At 37.9% G+C, this 26,406-nt stretch overlaps 1 protein-coding gene across 1 annotated transcript; it reads right to left on the bottom strand.

Annotated features, from left to right (window-relative positions):
- Positions 1–4,100: 4,100 nt before the first annotated feature.
- ALG5 (ALG5, dolichyl-phosphate beta-glucosyltransferase) lies at positions 4,101–25,640 on the bottom strand. Its single transcript, XM_019474870.1, has 9 exons — positions 25,474–25,640; positions 24,594–24,640; positions 23,847–23,915; positions 22,502–22,594; positions 20,811–20,924; positions 19,417–19,476; positions 15,632–15,783; positions 5,789–5,874; positions 4,101–4,586 (listed from the first exon to the last, which is right to left on the bottom strand). Exons 1-9 carry the CDS (start codon positions 25,637–25,639, stop codon positions 4,474–4,476), a joined length of 900 nt encoding a protein of 299 aa, XP_019330415.1. The 5' UTR covers position 25,640; the 3' UTR covers positions 4,101–4,473.
- Positions 25,641–26,406: the final 766 nt, after the last annotated feature.

Genomic DNA, 26,406 nt, shown 5'->3' with positions numbered 1-26,406 from the left:
CACAGAAAAATAATGTTAATAAATTAAATAAACTAAACTGAGTAACTAGTAAGTATCTACAAAGTTATGGATTTAACAAGAACAGCTAACTCTTCCTTTTAAGGTAAAAGCTTGGGGAAGATCAGGATGTGAGTAACTGTTAGGATATATATTTCATACAAAGACAGGGCATCTCTGATCTCTGACAGCTACAGATTTCTATTAGATGTGTTCTTAACTTTTAAAGGATCTGATTTCTAGCAATTCTAAATGAGTTGTATTTCCCATCACTCTGCTTCTGACATTTCTACAACTTTTATGTTAGTGTAAAATGTTTTGGTGTCAGAGATTGCTGCTTGTGTAATTAGTACTGTAATTTGGGGTCTCTGCCATGTGGTCATCTCTTATTTAAATAATTCATAGCCATTGCATAGCTGCTTTTCAAAATATCTGATTATCCTTCACAACTGCTTAATAGTTTTCAGTGCATACTTGTCATTATGCCTCCTTTTCTCTGCATTCAGTAAATGTTTGGATTAAGTTAATGTTGACCTACATACTGATGTAGGGCTCAAGACACAAGTGGACTTAAGACCTCTGACCCCAAACTGAAATTTGTCAGTGTTCAAAATCTTTGCTCTGCCGTGGCCTGACCTGAAGACATGTAAAAGCCATGGACTTTAAAATCCTTTGAAGTTTCTCAGGTGTACCAAATTTCACTAGGGACAGGCTCTTACGCACTTTAGTTTTGACAGTAAAAAGCCACTTTTTGCTATTCTTTTATTTGCTCTTTGTTGGGATCCACAAAGCAGAGGCACCTTTGCTTCAACAGTGTGATGTTTACATGTACCTGCCCAACACACATTTAGAGGAACGCTGATAACTGACTATGAGCAAAAACCTAAAACCAAGCATGGGTCTAACCTTCTGTTAGAGCACGTGCCTGGTGGAGTCCTGGTCTCCTGTGACAGTCTTGTATTTCATAATCTGCAAATAGAGGGAGTTGAGTATGCTACCCAGGAGACTTCTGATCACTACATGAATGACAGAAGGCAAAGCCAACCATCCTTCTCAGCTACAGTAAGTCTCCTTTGCTGCCTCTGCTTCAGAGAAGGCTTGAAGCAGTTGGTTCAACAAGTGCAGGTAACTGTTCCAGACCCGAGATCATTCCACACAAAGAAAAACAGTTCTCAGAAAAGCAATCGATAAAGCTTCAACTCAGAACACACTATGGCAGACTTGGAACTCAATTTTTTTAACTCTGATCTGCTGAAAGGTAGCGATAGCGCCATATCTGCATCACTGGACTGTTCAAATAACCCTTTGAAGTGATTTGCAGGAGGGTTTGGGAATTCTTTCAACATTTCTTAAGAAGTGGGCTTGGATGTGGGCTTAAACAATAGAGGAACTGGATCTGTACCTCTTAACACCCTCTTTGAATGCGTTGACCTTTGGGCCAGAGCAGAAAGAACCATATGCCTGTCTTATTTTAACTTTATCTGATGAAGGAGAATATATTGCCTCTCTTTAATCCTTTGTCTCATTTATACTCTATCCAAACTTGCATTTACTAAAGAGAAGGCCAATCAATCAAATTGCCTTTGCCATACAACTCACTGATTCCTGAATCAGTCCCATGCACTAAAAATATGTCTTTTAGGAAAAGTAGTCCTTACATAAGCACATATACACAATGTCGGAATGAGTCAGAAAGGCTACTTTTGTTTCCTATGTTCCTATGTTCTTCATACCTGGCTTTCTAACTCTGAAAAGTGAGCTTTCATTGAAACTTGGTTTGTATAATCTCCCACATCTTTGTGAAAGATGCCATTGCTCCTTCATGTGGTTCAGAATTGGAGCCTGTAGATCTACGGCAGATTTCAGTGACCAGGGCTGGAAGAATAACTGATACCAGTAGCCAGTTATGCTCTTTATGGACTGGCACAGAAAGAAGATGAGATATGATTTGCCAAAGGATTTTGTAGAGGTTAAAGAATGACTGAGAAACACTGAAAAGGGGGTCCTGGGTTCCAGCCCAGACTCTGAATATCACTATATCCTCAGTCCCAACTTGTTTTGGACAATTTCTGTCCTGACCCTATTCTTGTGGAGGACTTGGCTTAGTGAGCCCCTTCAGCTTTCTCTTCCCTCATAGCAACATTTCCTTTTTTCCATTCTTAACTGTCTCCTTCCCCATTCCTTTGTTACAGTCTCTTTGCCGAGTCCATTGCTGTTCCACCCCCCTTCCTCATGCAGTCTCAGTACTTTCCATCTTCCATTTCACTCTCTGGCTTTCAATCTCAGCCACAGATCAACTCTCTTTTCCGTTTCTCCCCATTCTCCTTCTGTCCCAGCTTACTCCTTTTGTTTTTTCATCCCAGTTCAGCTTTTATCCCCACTGCAATGGAATGTGTCAGGCTACACCTATACAAGTAAACTACACTGTGCCAGGTGTCCCACAGCTGCCTATCCCTGCTCTCAACATATTTTTGGGCACAGCGTGGCAGTCAGTGCAGGTCAAGGACTACCTCCAACAGACAGTTCAGATGTAGCAAGCCTGCTTTGAAAGGCAGCTGAGAAGGGAGATGTAGGTATACGGGTGTGACCAGTGCCATGTCGATCAACCTCAGAGCCAGAGAGGAGACTCTGCACTATGAAGAAGTGTAGTGACCTTTATCCATGGCTCAAATCCACTTAAAGTATAAGGGAATTCCCTGGCAACAAGTTCTAGAATCCAACCCCACAAAGCTCAAAGATGGTAAATCTAACCTTACTTCTGCATCTCTGAGATGGAAGCTATCAAGTGTTTTGTTGGACTGACATACGCACAGTTGCTAAAGGAGACTGCTCAATAAGGAGAGAGTTACTGGAGAGTTTATCTGCAAAGTTTTGAAAAGGCTTTGTAGAAAATGCACAAATTAATTAAAAAAATTATCATAAAATTAGCACCCCCCTTCCAAGCTTTGGCATCCAATTCAAAACCAGAATTTTTTTACAGAAGATGTCACCAGATGTTTACTTATCATGCAGAAAATAATGCATGACCTAAGCCTCATCATTTGAAAAAGGTGAAATATTTTGGTTAAAATTTCAAATAAGCTCAACTTTAAGGTAAGACATGAGGAAAATTTTAGGAATCTACTTTTGAGAACTGGTTGGCAACTTTAATTAATTATAGGCAGAGCTATCATTGTCCAGGTTCGATCAGGGAAATTCACTTTACAAAAACTAAGAAGCTGGTATTTTATTCTAGCAATGGCAACGAGAGTCACGTGATTGATTCTGCAGAAGTGACAGAGATGTATGTGGACTAGGCAAGAGAATAAAGCCTGCGAAATCAAACCCAAGATACTTTTTGATAATTTATTCCAACACATCAATTTATAGAAAACTGAGGTAACCCTAACAGGAGCAAAACTCAACTCAATATTGCAGAAAGAATAATAAAAGTCACCAGTGAAATCATATGTGAAAGTACAACCATACACCGTTCAGTCTTTAAATCTGTTCAAATTTGTACATGTTTCCGAAAGAAAGATTGGCTTAGTTTGTTGGCAATCCACGACCGTTTTGAAAGCACTATTGAAACCTGTGTACTGTAACAGAGTATGATGTTACTAAGAAAGACTCAAGACCCTCCCTCCCTCTCTGATCTCATTTGAAGCATGAGAACTTCAAATTGGCATTGCTAATGCACAGGCCCCCAATGTACATTGGGTCTCATTTTTGTATACTCTGAATTAGCCTTCCATACCCTTTTCGCTACAGATTTGTAGATGCCAAGGACTCCCAGCCTTGAGCATGCAGTATTAATTTGTACACATGAACAAAACAGATTTATAAAAGACCACATTTTAAAATGAAATGTGCTTTCTCTTGGACCTTCTACAGTCTGGAGACGATCTGCAGTTTGATCTCAGACAAAAACATTTGGAATGTCAAGAGACCACTGAAGGTTCTCAGAACAGCCTTATGAACATTACTGTTATAAACCAGTAAAACCCATTAATGTTCCCCATAACGTTGAATCTAAACATCCATCAGCGTGAACCATGACTGATCATTCCAAGTTGCAATATGGCCATATATTTCCAGATACTACAGACACAAATGGTTGTGGTCATTCACAGCACCATACTGCACAATGTAGAACAGAGTGCTGCTTTTTAATATGTATAAGGAAATTCCAAATGTATGATGAGACAAAAGCAGATATATTTATTTGAGTGGATTTATAAGAGATGTTAAACATACTATTTAATAAAATAAAAACCTGATTACCAGATAAGAAAATCTTTCTGGAAATGCTTTCTCTTTTCAAAACGTTGTACAAATTCCCTGCTGACAATCTTATAAAACAGATACTTGCTGCAAAAATGAAACATACAACAGGAGCAATGAAGAATTACCTCAGCTTTCATCACCACTTCACTTGATTGAAACTGTTCTCCTGTTCCATTAAGTATAATAATATATTTGGAAAATGTAAATAACCTAATTACATTTTCTTGTTTCAAGCTGCCAGGCACCAGTCATATATCGCAGTCGTATAAAAAGAAGATCCCTGCCCATCTGCAGCCAGCTCCAAAAAGGAACTAACTTAGAACCTGTGATTAATGAAAAAGAAAATCAGAAGGACGTTGTTAGAAAAAATGAGCATTGGCAAGACACGCATTTAAGTAGTCATGAACCTCTGCATTCTGAGCACATTCAGACCCCCAACCTAGACCTTAACATTAATAAAAATTTGTATTGCGAAAGTTATTGCTTTATAGCATTACATATATATATACATATACCATAGGTGGGAGATTCTAGTTTGCAAGCAGCACAGTAATTCCATGTACGTCACAAGATGCATAGTCTTCTCTGCTACAAGGCTTTCTTCAAGTAAATAGGAATCTGAACACCAATAATTAAGCAAATTATTTCTTAGCAACTTTGGAGAAGAGGACCACCACGTTGTCTTACAGCAATAATATGAACGTGCCAATCTTCAGGCAAGGTAAGGAACCCACACTGTGAAACCAAGCCCTCTCTGCTAACATTTGTGTTAGGTGCAATATGCAGGTGGAACTGCATTGAAAGAAAACATTTCTTTTCTAGTAAAGTTGGCTTAGGATGTTCTCTACTTGCACCCTTCATTCAACAACTTTCTGTTGTTCAGGGGCTGTGTTGAGGAGAGATTCAGATTAAAAAAGGAAAAAAACCACGAAAGGGAAAAAAAGAAGGAATTGCATTTGATGGGAGGGAGGAAGTGAGCAGAAGCAAGCAGTACCTCTTAAGCTGGCTTTGCTGTGAAGAAATATGTATGGAGCTATACTTTCCAGTAACCCAGTAACAAAGACCTCCCTACAGGTCTGAAAGAACATCACATCTTAAGAAGAGAGTGTGCCCTAGAGGAGGCCTTAATAGGTGGGCTGAGAATTTTGGAAGGCAAGACACAGTGAAATGGAGTTGAATCAATAAACAATGATGGTCAGACTTCCTGCACAGCATTTTGCAATTGCAATATTTTTATTAACATATTACAGCAAGAGGACGTGCCAAAGTAGTGCTTTGTCCTAGCAGTATAACTACCTACTTTTGTCTCCAGTGGGAGCGCAGAGCTTCTCCCCCTTGCCACCCCTTCACCCACTCTTTCTGTACCATGCCATGGCAGAAGGCTGGCAAGGACATGAAATTCAAAATTTGTGTGGAAAGAAGGCTGTGTATTATCAAAACTGGGTAAAATATGGGAAGACCCTCAGATATTTTCTTCTGGATTGACACGTAAGGAATCTTATAAGAATATAAACAATTTCCCTACCTTCAATTTCAGTCCAGTTGACAGCAATTTCTGCTATAGGTATTCTCAAATGCTGAGCTATATAAAGAAGTTCCACATCAAATGCCCTGAAGAAGAACAGGAAATAGCAAATACAGTCACACTTATTTCCAGAAGAAAGATGGTGGCACTGTTAATTAAATCCCTAGCCTGATTTAAGGAGGTTGGTGTTCAGTTATGAAGTTGATACCAATGCTGGTATCAGGTCAGGTCAGATGCACGTGAAGGGAAATTAATTTCCCTGACTGGACGGCTCAGAACATAGCCAATATACAGACAACAATACTTCACTGCGTCCTGTTTTTGAAGGTATAGGTCACACTGCGTTCAGACCACTGCTCACTTTTCATTCTGCCACAATCATGATTTAAACATTTTTAAAGACCAAGCAGTCAAACATGCAGTGCCAATCTACATCTCTAGTAGTTTCATCAAAGGGGACAACTACCTGCTGTGGCTTTATGTCAATCTACAGCTCTAGTAGTTTCATCAAAGGGGACAACTACCTGCTGTGGCTTTATGCTGATCTGATGGTTTCTCCTTGTACTTTCCAAGTCAAGAATAAAGGCAGCAGCACAGAAGTGAGAAATTATCTATGCTACTGTGCATATGAACAACAGTTGTACTTTACCTGGTGACCACTTAATGTACAACACAAAAACCCTCTTGAGAGACCTTTTTTGCTGGCACAATTGTTGGCAGGTTGTGCAGCAAAATGAATTGGGGAAGTGATCCTACACCAAGCCAGCTGCCCCTCCCTGCCCAGTTTGTCCAAAATATGCTTTAATCCTCTCAGTTCTCTGCACAGAGAATTGTTTGTGTGTTTCATTCTTGCAACTGCATGCTCAAGTGGGCCTTCTGCATCTGAGACACTGAGGCTTTTGGTATTAGAAAAGTGTTTTGACAACTACAGCTTGTAATGCTCATGTAGAAATCGGCATATGAAACTACCAGTAGCTACTATTGACAAGGGTGAATGCAAATCACAATTATGAAGATTCCAGTGATTTTGGTTAAATGTCTTAGATTTATTGATTGCTGGGTCTTTTTTTCCCCCCTCTTTGTAGTCTTCAAATGCCAGTAGGGCTGTTCTTGTTCCTTAAATGAGTTCTAGTAATTGGTATTTAACCTAAACAGCACCCCCCCCAAAAAAAAAAGTTTTTTAAAAAAAGTAGTCTGTATTGGAAAAAACTGTCAATGGCCATCCACATCCGATTTCTACTAGATTCAATACATAGTCAAACACAGAGTTTTTTCCCAGGGAACTAAACCTTGAAGGTTAAGGAATTGGAAATGTTTTAGCCAAGCTATTGGGAGGGTTTCCAGTTTGAGGTCAATGGAACAGATGTTCCAAACCAGCTTACATAGGTCTTGAAAACATGGCTGCAAGGCAGTCAAGTACAATTCAACAACAGTCCACGTTTTCTCTCAATAACTTCGTAAGTTTAGAATCTCCTTAAATTCTCATTGCTAAGTCCAAGACAATTTTCTTTTCAAATGAAAAAAACTCTTTTGCCACCGGAGAAAATGTATGCAATAAAAAAATAACATTATTTATAGTGTTATATAAAATAACACTACAGAAAGGGTAGAAAGGGACAGACATGGGATCAAGAGCAGGCAAAAAGACATACTTTAGCAGGCTGCTGGCCAAGTTCAGATGTTATTTCCTTCTACTTCAAGCCTTTTAAGCAGCGCAGTGCATTTCTGCAAAACTATTAATGAATGCAACAATAGAAGTCCACTTTGAAATGTGCACTTAGGTATGACACATACATGTAGATTCGCACTGAAGTACAGACCACAGCACGCTGGCTTGCTGGTGAAATCATTACCAAACATGCATCAACCTGAACTCGCACTGTACGTGTATGTTACAGGAGAGCTATTGATATCACTCTGGACAGCATTAAAACATGCAAAGGCAGCATCAACAGAGGTTATCTACAGAGACTACAGTTATTGTATATAGAGAATTTAGAACCACTCTGTAAATCTGATTTTGATTAGGACACAGGCCTTTTAATTGTCACAAAAAAGTTACAGGAATAAATGTGTTGGTTTTTTTTTACCTCAGTGAACTGAATCTGCTCCAAGCAGCCTTGCCATTTCACTGTTTTCTTTAAATGAGGGTTGAATATTATTTTATTAATTATGCCATGGTCTCTTCTACTGAAGTTGTATTATTTAATTTTTTGCTGACATTTTACATTTGTAAGCCAAAAACCCTATGTATTCACCTTTGAATGTTTATGAGTCGTGTATTAAGACTAAGTCTAATTTTGTAATACTTACTATTTAACTGACTAAAAATCTTGAGACAGAGAATAATTGTCTGATGAATTATACTATATGCGCCGCTCTAAAAATATTACTACATAAAGTATTAGCCTAGTGAACTAATAGTTATCTGCAACAATTCCTATAGACAACTGATTATTGGAATGTCAGCATATACATCACAGTACAACAACATTAAATACTTTGGTGAACTACAGCGCTGAAAGTAAAAGATTAAAAGCACAGGAATTAATCAGGTTGAACACTAATATTGTTACATGTGGTTGCCATTTGTGTAACAGTGAACGTACCCTGAAATTAAAAAAACCCTATTCAAAGCTGACAGGAGAATGACTTCCGTAGTATACTGCTGGGATACCTTTTTTCTTCCCCTGTTCTCCACCACCTTTCAGTACACCTCATACACATACCAGAATAGTTAATCAGGGAATATAGCTCGCAGTGTATTCAATATACTGATAGTATTATGCCCATACTGCAGATCACCAGATCCAGATGGTACAGAAGAACCATACAGAATTTTCCACAGTCAGGATTTAAGTGTGGGTATGTTAGCTGGAGCCTACCCTAGAGGAGATCAAAACACCACCAGTGGATGAGTTGGTGAGTGCAATACACGTGTTTTGACATGAAGCCATTTGTGACTAATTAACACGTGACAGAACTGCTCTTAGAAATAGCAGGGAATTATTCACACCATCCACTTCACCGGATCCTGCTGCAGAGAGTGGAAGTAGGTGCCTCTGGGGCAGGGGGACACAGCTGAGAAGAATACCTAAGTTTGGCTCCAGCCTGAATGAATTCGGGCTCCAATCTAAGTACCCAAAGTTAGACACCCAAAAATACATGGTGCGAACAACTTCGCCTTCTATTTCTAATAGTGGCTCCATTATGTGATAATTAACATAAACATGAAGTGTAAACTACAGAAAGAGAAAAACTTCTCCATGTGGTTGCGTTTACGCTGAGAGTACTTTTGGTTAAGTTACAATTTAAGACAATGCTGTCTAAAATTCAGCTGAACATGAAGTTGGTAGGTGTTTAATTGAGTTCAACCCCTTTAAACTGAACCCTTAAAATGCTTCAGCTTATAAAATATCTATCCTGCAAAATTATTCTGTATTTTAAAATTGCACTAGGACTTTTTTTTTTGCTGGTCCAATATTAAGTGTTTCAAATATCAAAATCAGGCCTTCAGTTACACTGTTTTAACTGGAATTTAGGACTTTTCTGCACCCAGGATATGTTGTTCCAGCAAACTCTTAATGGGCAGAGAAACCTTTTCAGCAGTCAAAGAGGTTTAAGAATGAAACAGGATTTCAAGAGGGTTAGACTGCCAGTACTGCTCTAGCTGTACTGGGGCTTTTGAAAGTCCGCATATGTCTGCTAGGAGCAGGAATTTTTACAAGACAAAACAGACACAGTTATAACAGCAAAATATTTTTGTGTTGATTAGACGTTCATAAACAATTCTACTTGTCATGCACAAAATCAGGAAAAAACAATTCATTCCACTGCTTGTGTTGGTCTACAAGGCCAAAGAAGTGGAAAAAAATCCCTGTAGCAATATGAATGCTTATTTTTCTGTAATTTTTATATAGAGACTCACATTTAGAGATTAGAGACAAACTGGAGAAACAAACATTAATTTTTTATATTGAGCTTTCGCGTTTCAAATGTGAAACAGCATGGCTTGTTCAGTTCACACGGCAATTTTTACAGACAAAAGTAATAGCAACAATTTGATCTAACCAGTGATCTGCTGAGTTGCGTAATATCATTATAAATTGCCACTTTACAAAAGTATGTCAATCAAACCAGGACTAGAACTCTGCTTTGAACTTCATCTCATTTTATCAATATTCCAGGTACGACAGTAACTGCTGCTATGTCTAGTTCTCCTAGGTAAAGAAAAACACTTTCTGGCCGTGAGAAAATTTATGATTTTTTTTTTTGTAGTCAGAAGAAATCAATGACCAAATTTAGGATAGGAAAATTCTACCAGTGAGACCATTTAATTTTCCAGTTTTCCTCCTGTGCATTAAAATTTAACATAAACAGTTACATTTCTCAGGTCAAGACTGTGGATGCAGAATTAAAGCTTTTTTTGAGCCTGAAAGTGAGTAAGTCCAACTGTCTCTATTATGTTTTTAAAATATCCCTTTTAATTTTTTCTTTTAATTTTAAAAATGTTCTCCATCCATTTCTGAAAAATAGATTAGTGATGTAATCAGATTCAGAACCTAAAACGCAAAACATATGCTCTCTGTTCAAAAGGTTGCTCTCATTTCAAACTAATGTCAAAACTTTGCTATTTAGAAAGTAAATTTCAAGAACGTTTGGTTTGTATTCGCATATACACAGCCAGCTCTCCAAAGGACAGTTAAACAAAAAGGTCAATGAGAACACTCACAAAAAAAAGCTAATTTAGGATGTAAGCATTATTTCTTAGTATCAAATATATAAACAGTTTCCAGTATCTATTAATTTTCAAATGCTTTCTAAACTTTAGGGTTAGACTAACAAAATATTCTAGGAAATATCTTGGTCTCTAAAAAGTGTTATGTGATCCTTATCACCACAATGATAAAACAGTATTTTTCCTTGTATATTTCAGTTTGCTTTTAAGATTTCCTAAATATAAGCATCTATAAATCAAGTGCAGCACAGCAAGAAGAAAACTGTGGTCTGTTTTCTAGCATTTTTAACATTAAAGAGGTGATATTCAATTCAATGTCCACTGGAATAGAAAGAGCATTTAGAAAGCAGAAAAAAGTGAAGGTCTAAGCAATTAGTTTTTCATTCTTAATGCAGCTGATACTGGGTTATTTCCTTATGATTAAACTAATATTGAAACTGTCAAAGATGGACCTAAGATCATATGAAGGAAGATCTTGATGTCCTCCCCTTCTTTTTCATATGAAAGGTGAATATGGAAACACAAGACTCCCATTTTATTGGTGGTGCTGGTGAAACACTGAACACGCTATGTGCATTTATTTTTCGTGTCTCTGATGGCTATTTAAAGCATGGAAACTTAGAAATCTTTCAGCCTGTCCATCCTAGCAGCAGGATAGCTATGTTGTCTACATTGACGCATCTATTACAGGGTGTAAGATGTTCAGCTTCCAAGAAAGAGACTGCGCTCCTAACACTTCCTCTTTGACTGAAGTATGTTATCAGCCTGCTGAGAGACATAGAAATAAAACCTGTATTATTTCTTGAGTGTGTATTGCTCTGCCTTTTGGAGCAGTACTGACAATATCCAGCACTTCAGGGCAGTATCCTACTGCCCACTGCTAATTCAGCACTGGTGCTCTCTTTTATGCAGAGGAACTACTGGACTTCTTTATCTGAAGGGAAGAATTCTCTGGGCTTTTTGTCTACAGAAACAACTAGTGCTGCCTGTACGGCCCAGAAACTGAGCTGCCTTTGATACAAAATTGCTTCAGTAGTTTTTCTTCTAACTCACTACCTTCAGGATTTACTGAATAGTTTATCCTTTCGATGCAGTTGAGGCACCAGCAACCTGACATGTTTTTTCCTACATATTACTACGCTATGAGTCGATTTTACCCTGCTGAACTTCAGTCATCTACTGAAGTTAAGTAGAGATAGTAGAGATAGAGTTGAGATAGTTCAGTAGAGATAACTCCTTCTGTACAAATTGTCCAGAGTCCCTTTATAGTCCAGGGCAGGAAACAGGCATTTGTTGGCTACACTTCATCTGGCATATTTTAGAGGCCTATATTAGGATGAAATGAATTATACTCTAAAATTGTCCCTTCTATTGGTCTGAGAAGGGAGGCTAGGTGACAAGGAGATGCACTCTAAATGCGATGAAGCAAATCCTGTCCCTTGTGTGTGTGTATTTATACCCTAACTGAGCAGTAAGCTTAACAGTTCAGGGCAGGAATTACTAGATAGACAATTTTATAGTCATTTTGTATTAATATCATGAGTAAATATGTTATGTATTAATGTTTAGTCTAAATATTTATTAGGTCCTCACATAAGACTACACAACACTGTAATACCTCAAAAAATCTGAGCCTGACAAAACTTGAGCAGACAGAACATATGAGGCTTCTGCAGGAACCGAATTGTGTTCATTCTCTTCAACAGCTCACCACATGCTCCGGTTCAGCAGCAAGGGAGCCCTCGACAGACTCAGTGACTAAGGTGCTGGCTCTCAGACGGCTTTTATCCTCTTAAACGCTGCCTGTTTCTTGAATGTTCCCCAGCACTCTCCTCCATTATTACCAGAATATCTGAGCACTGACCACACTGAACTGAATTCTTTCAATATCTAACAGAGCTGCACTTCACTAATGGGATTTTAAGATTCAAAAAGAATCAAATAATTTCTTCAGATGTCAAATAGCCCCAATGCAGTGATGCAGAGGTGGTAATAAACCCAGACTTCAGAACCTTTTGTCCAATATCGAAATAATGGTTTCTCTGCAACCCCCTGCTGATGGTCTCAGTATGAGTAAGTTGTTTTGTGACCCAGTTAGGGACGCACCGTTGTTCCAAGTCAGCAGAAATGCAATACTGACTACTATTTCTTCCTCTTACATCTTCATTCTCGTGACATGTACAAAACCTCCATGGCACAATGTCTAACCAGTTTTTATTTTCATTTTTACACACACATGCTATGCAATGGAAAGGTATCAGGGGCCAGTTTTGTTTAAAATAAGAAGTTTCCATTATTGGACTATTTCAGATTCTTACATTACCACATACAAAGGAATCCAATGTACGGTTCTACGGCATGAATGTTTGATGTCCCTGTATCATTTCCTACTGCAATTATCGCAACTGTCTGTACACCACAGACATCCCACTTACGACTACTGTTTCCTTTAATATACCCACTTTCCCCACATGCTTATACCTCCCCATCTCCCAGTTTTCTTTCCAGATCTTATGAATATTAAGTGGGAAAGGGACAGTACTCTGTTTTGTGCACTAAAACGTCAGCTTCCAGTTACACAAGCTGAATGCCTATCTATGAAGCAGATGATAAGCAAATTCTGAGTCCATACTGTAGTTTTTTCTTCAGCAGTGGCAATCATCTGAGTTTCTCTCCCCTACTAGGGTTTCAGTTGCCACAAAACTTGCCAAAGCTTTCCATCTTGAGATCACTAGTCTTCTGTCAGATTTCATTGAAATTAGCCAGTAAGTTTGCAAATAAAGGCAGGGAAGTACAGGGATCGCCTGAAGGACAGATGAGGATAAAAGCAGACAATATATTGCCTGTTTCGGCAGAAAATTAAACTGAATAAAAAACCTCTAGTGTTGTTTTAGGCAAATTTGTGACTTGGAAGTCTCTCAAGAGCTGTTTATTGGAAGAATTTGAGTTATTCTTTTCTTGAATAACAAAACAAACATTCTTCATCACTAACCAGTAAATTTCACACAAATAGGAAAACACTTAGGGGATTAGTTTATGGATTACTGTAAATAAAAGAGCAAGAATAGAAGGCTAATTTTATAGCAGCTTGTATAAGCACAATGAATTAACACACCAAGACCTGAAGATCCAGTGTGTTCCACACCTGCAATAGAATTACTGTAAAATAAGTTAGCAATATCCCTTTTTCACTGCCTCTATTCCAGGATAATGGGGTACAGATGACAACGTACAGCACAATTATTTTCACTCTTTCGTTCCTTTGTTGCTAGAGAATCTGAATAGCAGAAGAAAGTGTGTTAAGATTTTTTTTTAATAAAAAACTGAACACTTTACATAATACGTCTGCCCAATAAGTACAATTATAGTAAAAATCTTCCATTTACAACAGAATAAGATTGAAGATTGCATTTTTACAGATTAAACTTATGATCCTCCTTCATTTCTTTCAGTATTTCTTCTTGAAGCCCTTCATTTAGAGAGTGAAATTAAATAGGATAATTTTGAGATGTGCACTTCTGGGCTACGCGTACATGTTTTACCATGTATTTAGAAAGTTCCTGTATATGAAATTTACAGAACTTTACAGATCAAGTTTGGTTTTGGAGGTAGCAGCAGAAATCATGTTTCTGGTTCAGCTATAGCTTTCTTTAGGGCAATAAGCAAGCCACTCAGCTAGGAAAGTGATTTTGTGAACGCTGACTGCTCACAATTCCAGAATCAATTGAACAGAAGCGCCACGTTCTGCATCAGATTTGTGCACCCAAACACTACCTTTGTAACCCCATTCTGGAGGAGCAACATAGCTCAGCTATCACTGCCAAAGATCAACCTAAAGCTAGATGTATTGGAATTGACTAGGACTGTGGGATTACACACATTTTCATATGAGAACATTGTTCAGTAATTCTGTTCCCTGTCAGCAAGTAGTAGCCTGTAAGAGTTTTCCTTGGATGAAGATAATAGTTTGAAAAGATTTGATTACACTTAATTAAGCCTGGGGACTGTCATCATCCTTTTCAGCAATAATTGTCGTGTAGGAAATTTACAGAAATTATGGTATTTGTGCGGAAAAAGTGTTTCAGTCCCATAACAGCAGTCATGACTGTATCACTCTCATAAGGGAACTGTTCTAGCTAAATTATAATGAGAGCGCTCTAAAGTAATTAAAAGACTATGCATCATTTTCTACTGTCTTACATCAATAAGATCTATGAGTAGTTCTCTTGTGAAATATTCTAGCAAGAAAATAAGCTAAGAGTAGGCATTTCCTTTCACTTTGAGCCTTCAGTGATTACAAACACCAGAAATGGATTTTAGGTAAAGTGTTTTGGTTACTCAGCACTGAATTGTGAGGTTGTAATGCGTAAAAGTAGACTGATAAAATTTTTGAATAGGATTAATAACTCTTAACTTCCCATATCATAGTAAGAGCTTCTCTGCATTTCTTACTCTGCTTGCATGGCTCATATCTGTAAAAGGAGAGAGGACTCTTAGAAATAGGGAGTGGATTACAACACAACCAAAAATTAATTGTTTGGGATTTCTTTTAGAGGTGAAGAGAGGAGAGTTCTTGGGATTTTCCTTTTGTTTGCTCCCCTAATCAATTACCAGTTGCTCTGACAAGGCAAAACCAGAATGTCTTACTTCTCAGTATTACACAACTCTTTCTATACCCCATGCCAAAGTAAAATGGACTTGCAAGGAGTCAAGGAGTCAATTGTTGCCACTCCAAATCTCAGCAATGTAGTCTTAAAATCCTTCTTGCAGTTTACATTGGATGCTCTTTTAAAATTAAAACTTAGTAAGCCTATTTGTTCCCCTTCTCCCTATCATCATGAGTAGAAAGAATAAAATTAAATACTCAACTATTTCCTAAAGTATATCTTAATAATAAAATAGAATTCCTAGCAAATGCCAGGATATTTTAGCATAACAAGAAATCTAAATTGCCAAGCAAGTAGTACTATACTTGGTTAAACTGAGCAGCTAGGATTTATACACAGACATCACATGCTTCATAGTAGCTGCAATACTGAAATTACTTTTTCAAAACCATGTTCAATTAGGAAAAAAAACAACAAAAAAAAAAAGAAAGAATTTACCAGCGTTCTATATGTAGAGTTGAGAAGGTCCGCAAGGCAGCTTCTCTGGTTAAAAGTTTAAATCCGCACTGCGTGTCCCTGATCTCTTTGACACAGAGAAACCATACAAGGAAGTGGAACCCATACATAAGAAGAGTTCGAAAGTAAGAGCGCTGTGGACAAAAGGCAGGAAGTTAGATGGTTTCATTGAAGCGATGAGCGAAGTGTTTGAACAGAGCTGGCTTACAGGACAATAATCCTGTTTCGTGATAGCTTTCAAAGTTTGTAAACTGTTTTTGTTTTGCACTGGAATAAACCCAGAACTTTTCAATTGTTACAGTGAAACAAAATTACAGCTGAAAAGGCAAGACTTGCCAGTCAAGCGCATGGTTAGGATGCTGGCCTAGGATATGAGAAGTCCAAGTTCTTTCTTCTGCTTTCCCTAATTCAGAGCAGCTTTTCATTCTGGATAATGCCTTGTTAAGTGGAGCAGGAACCTGCACCTGGATTTCAATTAATGAGTGGGACAGCCATAGTATCTTCTGGTTCTCTGGGAATTCCCCCAGGAAAAGAAGAGTGAAGGAGGAGGGGGGTGGCATGCTACATGCTCTATTCTACCGGACACTTACAAGCTATTTTTTCCTCTGTCTGGTCCTCTTGTTTTCCTTAAAATTGGTTGAACATGTCTAACAAATTCGAAAGTTACCAGGACAAACAGTGGAGAATAAGCCAGCAGGACTGCATAAAGACTGCTATTCTTAAGAATACACACTAAAAACTAAACAGGTTCCAGCTGCTACTCTGACACTCTATTCTACCGGACACTTACAAGCTATTTTTTCCTCTGTCTGGTCCTCTTGTTTTCCTTAAAATTGGTTGAACATGTCTAACAAATTCGAAAGTTACCAGGACAAACAGTGGAGAATAAGCCAGCAGGACTGCATAAAGACTGCTATTCTTAAGAATACACACTAAAAACTAAACAGGTTCCAGCTGCTACTCTGACAAAAAAATAATAAAAAAAAAAGTTTTATATTATAAAAAAAAAACCAAATGGGAGCATCTCTTGTTTGCCACCCACTTCTTTCATTCAAGGCGGCATGATCTCCAGCGCTTGCACACACCATGTTAAGGCACTTAAAGGAACGCAATTAGAGAATGCACTTTTTTGCAGTATATGATGGACCAAGTAAAAACAGGACTAAAGTAACAGCTGCTATGCAAGATAAAAAAAAAAAAAAAAAAAAAGTTTTATTTTATTAAAAAAAAACCAAATGGGAGCATCTCTTGTTTGCCACCCACTTCTTTCATTCAAGGCGGCATGATCTCCAGCGCTTGCACACACCATGTTAAGGCACTTAAAGGAACGCAATTAGAGAATGCACTTTTTTGCAGTATATGATGGACCAAGTAAAAACAGGACTAAAGTAACAGCTGCTATGCAAGATAATATTTCATTTTATATTTCCAGCAATGTTACACAGTCACCTCTTTTGTTCTTTTGCTTTCACAACTGTATTTTATGTTCCTGGTAAACATTCTCCCAGCCTACTCTTTAGTTACACTTTTATTCTTGACATAATAATCATGCAGGTAAATTTGTCTAAGGAATCCAGAGGCTGGACTCTGGGTTTGCAGAGGTCCCTCCTAGTCTTTTATTCAAGACAGCTCCTGAGCAACTAGAACTCTGATCCACAAACAGCTTCTGAACTCACTGCTGGTCTTAAGCTCAATTTAGGTGATTGTATCTAAGACTGCAAGCCAAATACCATGCAAAAATCTTTAGGAGCCTACAAGTTAACTGGTAAGCATCTCTGGGTGGTAAGAGATGCCTTTAAAGCTAATAATTTCAAACCTCACTTGAAAAATCAGAAGATGCTCAGCTTATTATGTAATAGTCTTTGGCTTAAGGAAATTCAAATTCATAGCTTGTGCCTCTCAGAAAAGTGCTCTAGCCTGTAGGTTAATGGTGGATCTGGTGTGGATTCTTTGGCTCTTTTGGTGAACAACTGTGTGACCAAGAACACAAGGCTACTTGCTAGTCCCAAAAGGGAAGCTCTAAGAGGCTGCATGACTGCCAGCCAGTGAAACTGTGCACTTACTTCACTAAGAGGACTTCCTGGGTTACGTTCATCACTCCCAGGACTATTTATGCATGTCATACTAGGGTTTCACTAAAGTACATTAACAATTCTGGAGGCAGGACAGAATTCTTCATGTCTTGAGACTGAATTTAAGGGTGAAATTCTGGTCTTAATAATAAATCCCATACGGCTGCTTCTCACAGCTTCATTCTCTCTGTAAGCACAGAGAGAAATCCCAACTTCTCCAAGACTGTTCTGCGATTTTTTTTATACCTATTGTACTACACAACAGTCTCTTCCCAGTGTGGTAAAGGCAGTCTTTCCTTTCCAGTCTAGGGACAGCTGGGTGACAAAATGGGCTACATATTTCAACCAGAGCAGTACTACCTAACCAGTTGGTGATTCCTTTATCAAAAAGTCAGAAATATGGGGAGAAACAGGAAGCAAAGGATGGACACATCTTAAAAATTGTACTTTTGCATTAAAAGATGCATTAAAAGTCCTGTTCCAATTCCTCTCCTTCATGTAGCAAGACCTTCAAAGATGAAAAGAAATATGAATGCGCTGAAGAAAGTTTATCTGTATTCAGTACCTGACCACACAATGAAGCATTTTTTCTGGGCTCAAATTTATCAGCTACATGGTCTCCATGTAGTAGCAACATTTCCAGGATACACTGGCTGCACAGATAACAAGTAACTGCAAATGGTATATTCTGTCCTACAACCATGCAAGTACCATATCAAAGATTTATCCTAATTTCAGATAATGAAGGTTTTGGATTTGGGTTTTTTTGTGAGGATGCTAACATACACTCAGCAGTATTTACAAGTCATCTTTCCAGTGAACCACTCCAATAGTACCTGATAAACCAGAAGAAAAAATTAAAGAACTACCAGGGGCTGAACATTACCAGTGTAACTTCTTTTGAACTTTTGTAACTATTTCAGTAGTTGTGTATATATTTTAGAATCATTTCAAGTATTAAACATCAGTATAAACAAAGCTTACTCTTGAGAACATTCAACATGATGAGCACATCCAACGATGCTGAAAAAATCAGTCCAGCAATGCATTTGTTGCAATACAAGTTCCATGCCTGTGCTTTGTCAACTACTGTCTGCCAAGACATCAGAAAACCAGATGCAAGATAAGACTGTGCGCCTATGCATCACTGTTTATTCCACAAGAGCTACACACAGAACAGTACTGTCTGTGTGTTCAGAACTTAACAATTTTACTATGAGTAATACAGGAAAAATTACAGTACGTTCCCACGAATTGAGATACTCTTTGTTCAAACAGTTTGCTGCTAATTATCCCTACTCATTTTAAGCAGGTTTCAAGATCTACAGATCAAGCTTTTGCACTGGAAGGGAATCAATAAAAATGAACCTATCTGTTGCCTCCCACTCCAGCCCCAGTACTGGTTAATAGGTACCAATACTGTCAGGGATTAGAAGCTCTGCTTGTAAGATGTTCTCAACTAGAAAAATTAAATCCATAAATTGGAACACTAACTGACTCCAGTTCAAAGTGCCTGAAATCTAGAACACATCCTTTGCATATGATGGAGCACATGCTACACTTATGACAAGCTCATCCTATGTTTTAGTTTCCATTCTTTTACAAAGATTGATTATTTAGTTGTAAAATCTATAGAGCGGAATCAAATAATGGAAGTATTTGAGTATTAGTACACAGCAGGAAACAGAAACAAACCTTTGCTATTGAGTCCTTCTCCAGATGAGCTCTAGAACCACAGGAAATAGCCATCTGGTTCTGCACAGGAATACAAATTAAAGAGTTATTACTTAAACTAACATTTTCTGAATCAGCGGAATCTTGTGCTGAGAACTGTGTAATAAAAAAACTTCAAAGCAATATACTTTTCTGCTACTTTTTCTACTGCTAGATTCTGAGGCTAAAAATCAGTCTTTTCTACAATTAACAGATCATCTAAAGTTTATTACATTTTGCATATGGTGCATACAAATTGCTGCAATTTATTAAGGTCTGGTTTAGCTTACACTGTTCCTCTGAGGTATGCATGTAGTAAATGTGTTAAACAGAACAGATAAGCATTCAGCATTCCTAAGCACTTAATGTTATAATGTACGTTCTCCCTAAATATTGCACTGTGGAAGGGATAACAGAATAAAGTACTTGTTGCACTGATGTACCTTCAAACAAATAAAACGCCATGGTATCAGCCAAAAATACAATCTCAAATTAAATCAAAAGACGTGATCAAAACAAAAGGTTTAACACTATTCTCACACTACTACTACTCACACGAAATCTCTCAAATCTACTGTATTTCAGAGTGTGGGACTGATGCTGGAGAACCAGCAGCTGCTGCCGCCTTGGTAGCGGAGAGCATCAGGGAAACACTGCCGCTCGGCGTCTCCCGCACTTGCGGTCCTGCACTCGCAGACCGTGACCCTTCACACAGGCGCATTCCTCGCAGCTCCTGCTGGAAGGCTGCACATCACTTCTGGCACTTCGGGACACTAGCTACAAGTACCTCACTCATCTGCATTTAAGCAGAAAATAAACCTCAGTTCTTTCAAGTCAAGCACCCAAAAGAGAATGACTATGCAGGGAGGAGCTCTTGTTCCACAGGTTTTTGAATTTTTATTTACAATAGAAGTTCTTCCAAATACTAAGAAACTAACAACTAAATACTATTAAACTAACAACTCTGAGAAAAGAGAACCTCTATAAAATAGGGCGAAATTAAGATGCATCCTTAAAGGTATATAGGATGACATCAGATAAAAAGAAAATACAAAACAGTTAACAAAGAAAAAATTGGTTTTTAACTGAGTAGGCAACACATGGTGTTTGTAACAGAGTAGAACGACTTCAAAGGAAGAATGGTAAATAGAACATTATGTACTGCATTGAAATAGGCACAGTGAATGCAAAGGAGGTAAGAACTCTGTGGAAGCTACTTTCTGACAGCCCATTCTTGCAGCTTCTAAGCTTACACCTAGGTCTTCAGACTTACACCTAGATCTTCAATCAGATCTCAAAAAACTCAAGTTGAAGAGAATTATAAAAATCAATCTGTATGCATGTGTATTAAACAAACCATGAGAATTTATACTCACAGGCCACGGCTGAAGATTTTTTAGACCCTCTTCTACTTTTTCAATATCTGCAAATTTTGTAGCTCCATCTGCATCAGCCATAAGAATTTTTTTCCCCCGAGAACTAAAGACACCCTGTAATCAAAATAGTCAATAAAAATCAACACCTTTGAAATTGGTATTTGTCTTAAGCTGGCTGCAAGACACTCCAAAAACCTACTGTAGTAACTAGAACAGTGGTATCTCAAAGATTTAGCACAACAGGTGAGTCTTAATATTCTGCTACTAACAACAACTTATCAATTTATATTGTAATAACATCTAGAGACTTCACACACTGAGTAGCGTCCCGCAGTGACAGACAATGCATGAACACGAAAGGTTGAGTCCCTCTCCAGAGAAGCTTGCAAACTAAAAGCTTTACAAACCAAAATCCCCAGAGACAACAAGTTGCCACAGTCAGCTATACAGAGGAGCACAAAGAAGCAGTGATTAGCAGCTGCCACTGCACTGGATAGCTTTTCTTTGTCATTTGAGCTATGGAAAGGAGGATGCAGTGCTATTTTTTCCTAACACTGTTTCAAGAGAATTCAAGAGACAACCTTAAATTAGTTTTGAGTAATAAGTCACAGTATCACTGCAAAACATTGGTGATGCACAGGTCTCACAGCTTGTCTTGCCATATTCTTGGTCAGACATCTTTGACAATTTTCGAAGGGGTCCAGACAGGAAAACAATTAGCAGTGGGTTTGCCAAAAGTACTGTCATAACCAAGCATGTGTGACTTTGGAAAAACCTGTCAAGGAAGTAGTAGTATATACATCCACTCTACACTTTGCAGTAAAAAAAATATATCACACAGAGAATTGTTCCCCTTCTCTTGGAATAACTTCAAAATTATATCCCTTACAAAAGCTCTGTATGTTCTAATTTAATGTTCTCTCCATTTGCTATAGTTACTCATGTTTCATAAAAAAATTAAATTGACATATTAAAGATAGAGCTTAAAATACAGATAAAGACAGTCACCGATGACCCATAAATGATCCCACCCTTTTTCACAAAAGTAAGGTGTCATTTATCTTAGGAAAAAATGTTCCTTTTAAATGTGTAACACCTATTTTATCCTTAGAACATGATGATTTTATGATAATATCTATGTGAAAATTAATATGGGAAGGCATAAATTGTGCTCGTTCTACTAGCGAGTGCGGGTGATAGCAGTGGGTTTCAGTAAACACAAACTTTGCTGGATGAGAGTGTTTGTTCATTAGCCATATTTAAAACCATAACTACGACCTGGAAAGCAATGTTTGCAAATTTAGCTGTATTTTCTCTACAAAAGCTTTACTTTAATCTGTAAAGTGTTTTTTTTTTTTTTGTCTGTTTGGTTTCTTTTAAACGCAAGCCTATTTCTAAGTGGAACTAACAGGAACATGAAATTCAAGTCTAACTTTTTTTTTTCTTTTGAATTCTCATATAAAAAAAATTCTTTGTTATTGATCTTACTGGCAAGAAAATACTGTTCCCAAGATCTAAAATAAGCTTATTTTGAAAAGAGTTTTTGCCTTAATTTATAGAACCTGTACTCAGTTTTCTGATAATCATTTTGTTAATGTATCGAATTCAAAATGTCAATCAGCACAGCTCTATCTTCTGCATATTTGGGCACAGGTAGTTCAGACAGAGAAGGAGATGAAAGTATCAATTACCATCCTGACTGCTCCTCCTTTCCCTCGATTTTTTACCAAAGAAAGCACTCGCACTTTGTCGCTTCCATATTTCTTGCAGTACTTCATTGCAACCTGATAGACACACAAAAAACCAGCATAAAACAAAAACAGGAATCAAGGTAGAAGTTTACATTTGCTCACCCTTTTTAAAAAAAAATTTAATAGCACAGAGCTATTATCACTTCAGTCGGCACAAATACATTGCCAGTGTTTGCTGGAGTCTGTTTGGGAAAATAAAAACCAGTTCACGGTCAACACAAGAAGACTGAAGAAGCTAGTCACGTTCAGTAAGAACAGGATATTCCCCCCCAGGCAATTCTAAACCCCATTCACCCAAGTCCCAAAAACTTAATACTAATGTAATTTATATCATACTATTACAGACCTTTTATAACAACACCAATAGTTAATCAAAGAAAAATAATTTTCTACTACTGCTACCTATTTCTCACTGGTCTTGCTGCTATCTATGGTTTTAAACAAAAATTCACAGTGACCTAAAATCCCATTCACACTGCAGAGACGTGCACATTTTGTTCCATGTTGTGGGGAAGAGAAAGCATGTGTTTTCTCCTCTAATTTTTTCTGAAGTTTGTCTCAAGCCCTTGTAAGTCAAGAGGCCCATGGCCATAGTGTGCTCAGTTAGAAATGATGCTAGAAGGAATGCAAAGCAGTCCAAAAATATATACGAGCAATCCTTAATGGACAAGCTTAAGGGAAGTAAATGAAAAAGTAGCATTCATTTTAGCAGCTAACTCAAACATCTTCCAAACAGCAGTAAAAAAACCCCTCAAGTTGGCCAGCCTTCCTTTCCAGTGACATACATCAAAGTTGAAGCAGAAGAACGCAGAACTATTTTGAAAATACTACTACTGGCACAGGGATTTTTAAATGAACAATGCCGTGAAGGGTATGGGAAAGAGCTACACAACGTCAGCTGTTCTGTCAATCACAGTATAAATCAGCTATTTTAAAAGGCTTTTTAGCTTCCTCAAGTTCATATTCACATCACTATGCACATGTAGAATATTTCATAAGAAATTTCTTGAAGTTAAGATTAGAATATTTAGAATCTCAGCTGCAGTGCAGAAATATGTCTTCCACAGCCACCAATCAAGAATACTACATTTGCAAAAGAATTATACGTGTATGCATGTGTGTATGTGACATCCACAACGCATCTAGGACAATGACAGAAAGTATTCAGAAACATTGCCAACTACTTCAAGTACCAAAATATAAATGCAAAACATTGTTATATTCCACAAATGCAGTACAGAAATCCACGCCTCTGATTACTTGGTAAGACACTTCTTTTTCTTACCTTTGTAGTTTGATCTTTACTACCATCATCAACCACTATTACTTCATAAGTGAACGAAGGATCTTGTTTCTTGAAAATAAAAACAGAAATAATGCATTTCATCCAATTTCTTAAGTAGGTAGTAGGTCTTTCAAACATCAGCATCCTTTTCTCCCTAACAGTTTTTAACTCATTCATGGTTGCCAACAGACACAAATATGATGTAGTAAATTTGTTAAGATGGCACAAGTAAAGAATTTTGCCGTATTTGATGCGTGTTCCATTACATTGGCTTGTCATAGTTTTCCTCAGCTACCATCTAGAACTGAAAAATCAATTTAGTTGTAAAAGATGAAAACTCAGGACAACATCACTGTTAAGAAAACCCAAACAAAACAAAACCCACAAACCTTCACAATGGGCTTCTTACCCAGAGAACAAATCCTGATGAAGAACAGATGCTTAAGAAACTTGTTGGAACAAACCAGGATTTAGTTTAGAAAGCTAAATGTACAGTTAATCCTTAATCTCTGTCTTGGAGAGATATCGTGCATACAAAGATTTTTCATCATATATAGTATATTAAATTTTTACTTAATTTAAAAATACCTTCCGGCATTCAATCTAAAAATAACTGATAAGAGACAGAAGCATTACTTCTAAGTGGCTAAGTAATACTGTTTTAACGTACACCAAAATAACAAAGTGAATAGGTCACTGACTTATTACATAGAAAAATAATTAATTTTGAATGCAAAATGAAAATACCTGTCTTTTTTCTAGATAATCCAAAGCTTCATCCATCATAAGAGGTACTAGAGAAAAGGTGGAGGAGATCAGGTTAGTAGATTATAACAGGCAAAGCACCAAAGAGCACCTGCACAAGCAAGCTGAAAACAACCACAATGCAGAGCTGAGCAAGTTGCCACTTTCATACAACACTACCTTCAGTAAACAAGCTTAGCACCTGCAACTCTAAGTCCTGTCCTTTCTGAATGCAAAAAGAACACTGAAGAAAATCACACGTGTAAGACAGGATAAAAACATTTCTTCTAAAACCTTGTGTCTAGATACGCTTTATTTGTCAACACCTCTCTTAATGGAATCCCAAGCAGCGCAGTATTGTCACTTACCAAGGAAAGGAATGACAATACCACGTCAACCCCAAGTACAGCTTTAGAGCTTTATTATTTCTATTGCAGCTGAAAGCCTTCACTTTTTAGTATCAGGTACTCATATATATGGCCAAGCCAAACAGGAACCCATGAGATCATCCTTTTTTTCTGCTTGTTTGAAGCTGCTGCTGTTGTTTACAGAGTGGGAAGCTCTCAAATCAATTTTAAAAGTCTTTTTCTACTTCTTGCCTTACAGCATTTACAGGGGCAATGAGCAGCCATTCTGCTGGACTTCATTAAAATAAAGAAGATTCTTACAAGTGCCCTATGCTATTTTTAGCAGCAGAAATCAAGTTACACAGTGTCTTAATTTTGAAATTCAATGTACTTGGACTGTTTTCTGGGAACTGTGTCCAAAATCAGATACATAATCTGGCCTGCCAGAATCTACTGCTAACATAACCTGACCTCTGCATTATTAGAGTAACAACAGACAGATTTTCTTCTTTTTCTCAAAACAAGAAAAATCTTACACCGGTCTTCCTCATTGTATGAGGGCACAACAACAGAGAGTTCCCTTGTAGGTGGATCATGTATACTTGGTACAGATTCTTTCCTGCCTTCGGCATTTACGAAGAATTTTTCTTCTTCGTGTCGGTGAAAGGTTGGCATTTTTCTGGCAGTTACATGAGCAATCATACAAATCTGTGATGAAAAAGAAATGAGAAAAATCATTGAGTATTCTATTAAAGGTTTACCTGGCTGTTGAATGTGCTACAAGGGCAACCAACTATATTTCAGTAATGAGGTGGGTCAACGGTGCAGTACTTCATCCACTGACCAAATCACACAGGACCAAAACCTTCTCATGCCATTTGATGACTCCATTTCACCTACTCTGACCACTGTCAGCATCATTGACTTGTTGCTGTTTTCAACTGCAAAGCATGTAGGTGCCTCCAAAGTTGTGGTCCAAGCCCCGCTGCCCCATCCCCAAGTAATGTCTACCACACAAGCTGGTGCTGCCTCTGATCCTGCACAGAGCCACTGAAATCAATGGCACTACTCATGACCAGTCAGCCATATGCCCTTGCAAAACTGAGGCTCTGACCATTTTTGTGCATGGCTAACATAAGTCTGCAGAACTTGGTTTCCGGAGTACTTTTACTTGGGAACACCATATATGCAGTACTGCTGATGGGCAGCAGAATTTCACTTTCCAGGTGTCGAACTTACCAAACTCGCACTATATTTCAGTCACTCGGAAACATACAGGACTGCCAAGGGATTACTGTGAAAGCGCGTCACCAGGATATTTTACAAAACATACTATAAGGATGAAACTCTCCATTTTTATCTCGTTTGCAAGGCGTCTGACCCCACGCCTTGCGAAAACACATTCCCCGCATAAAACCACGCACAAGCACAGCCCCGCCAGCTGCAGAAACCGACGAACCAGGTGCGAC

The sequence above is a fragment of the Aptenodytes forsteri genome, unplaced genomic scaffold (assembly GCF_000699145.1).
Source record: "Aptenodytes forsteri isolate BGI_AS27 unplaced genomic scaffold, ASM69914v1 Scaffold155, whole genome shotgun sequence".
Lineage (NCBI taxonomy): Eukaryota > Metazoa > Chordata > Aves > Sphenisciformes > Spheniscidae > Aptenodytes > Aptenodytes forsteri.
This window is presented reverse-complemented; position numbering and strand designations above follow the sequence as displayed.

Bases quoted from the DNA above. Each gene is read 5' to 3' on its own strand.
- ALG5 (XM_019474870.1), bottom strand. From the start codon at position 25,639: ATGATTGCTCATGTAACTGCCAGAAAAATGCCAACCTTTCACCGACAC. The intron at 24,641-25,473 runs GTAAGATTTTTC...CCTTTTCTCTAG, and splicing joins ATACAATGAGGAAGACCGGT to TACCTCTTATGATGGATGAA. The intron at 22,595-23,846 runs GTAAGAAAAAGA...TGTGTCTATCAG, and splicing joins GTAAAGATCAAACTACAAAG to GTTGCAATGAAGTACTGCAA.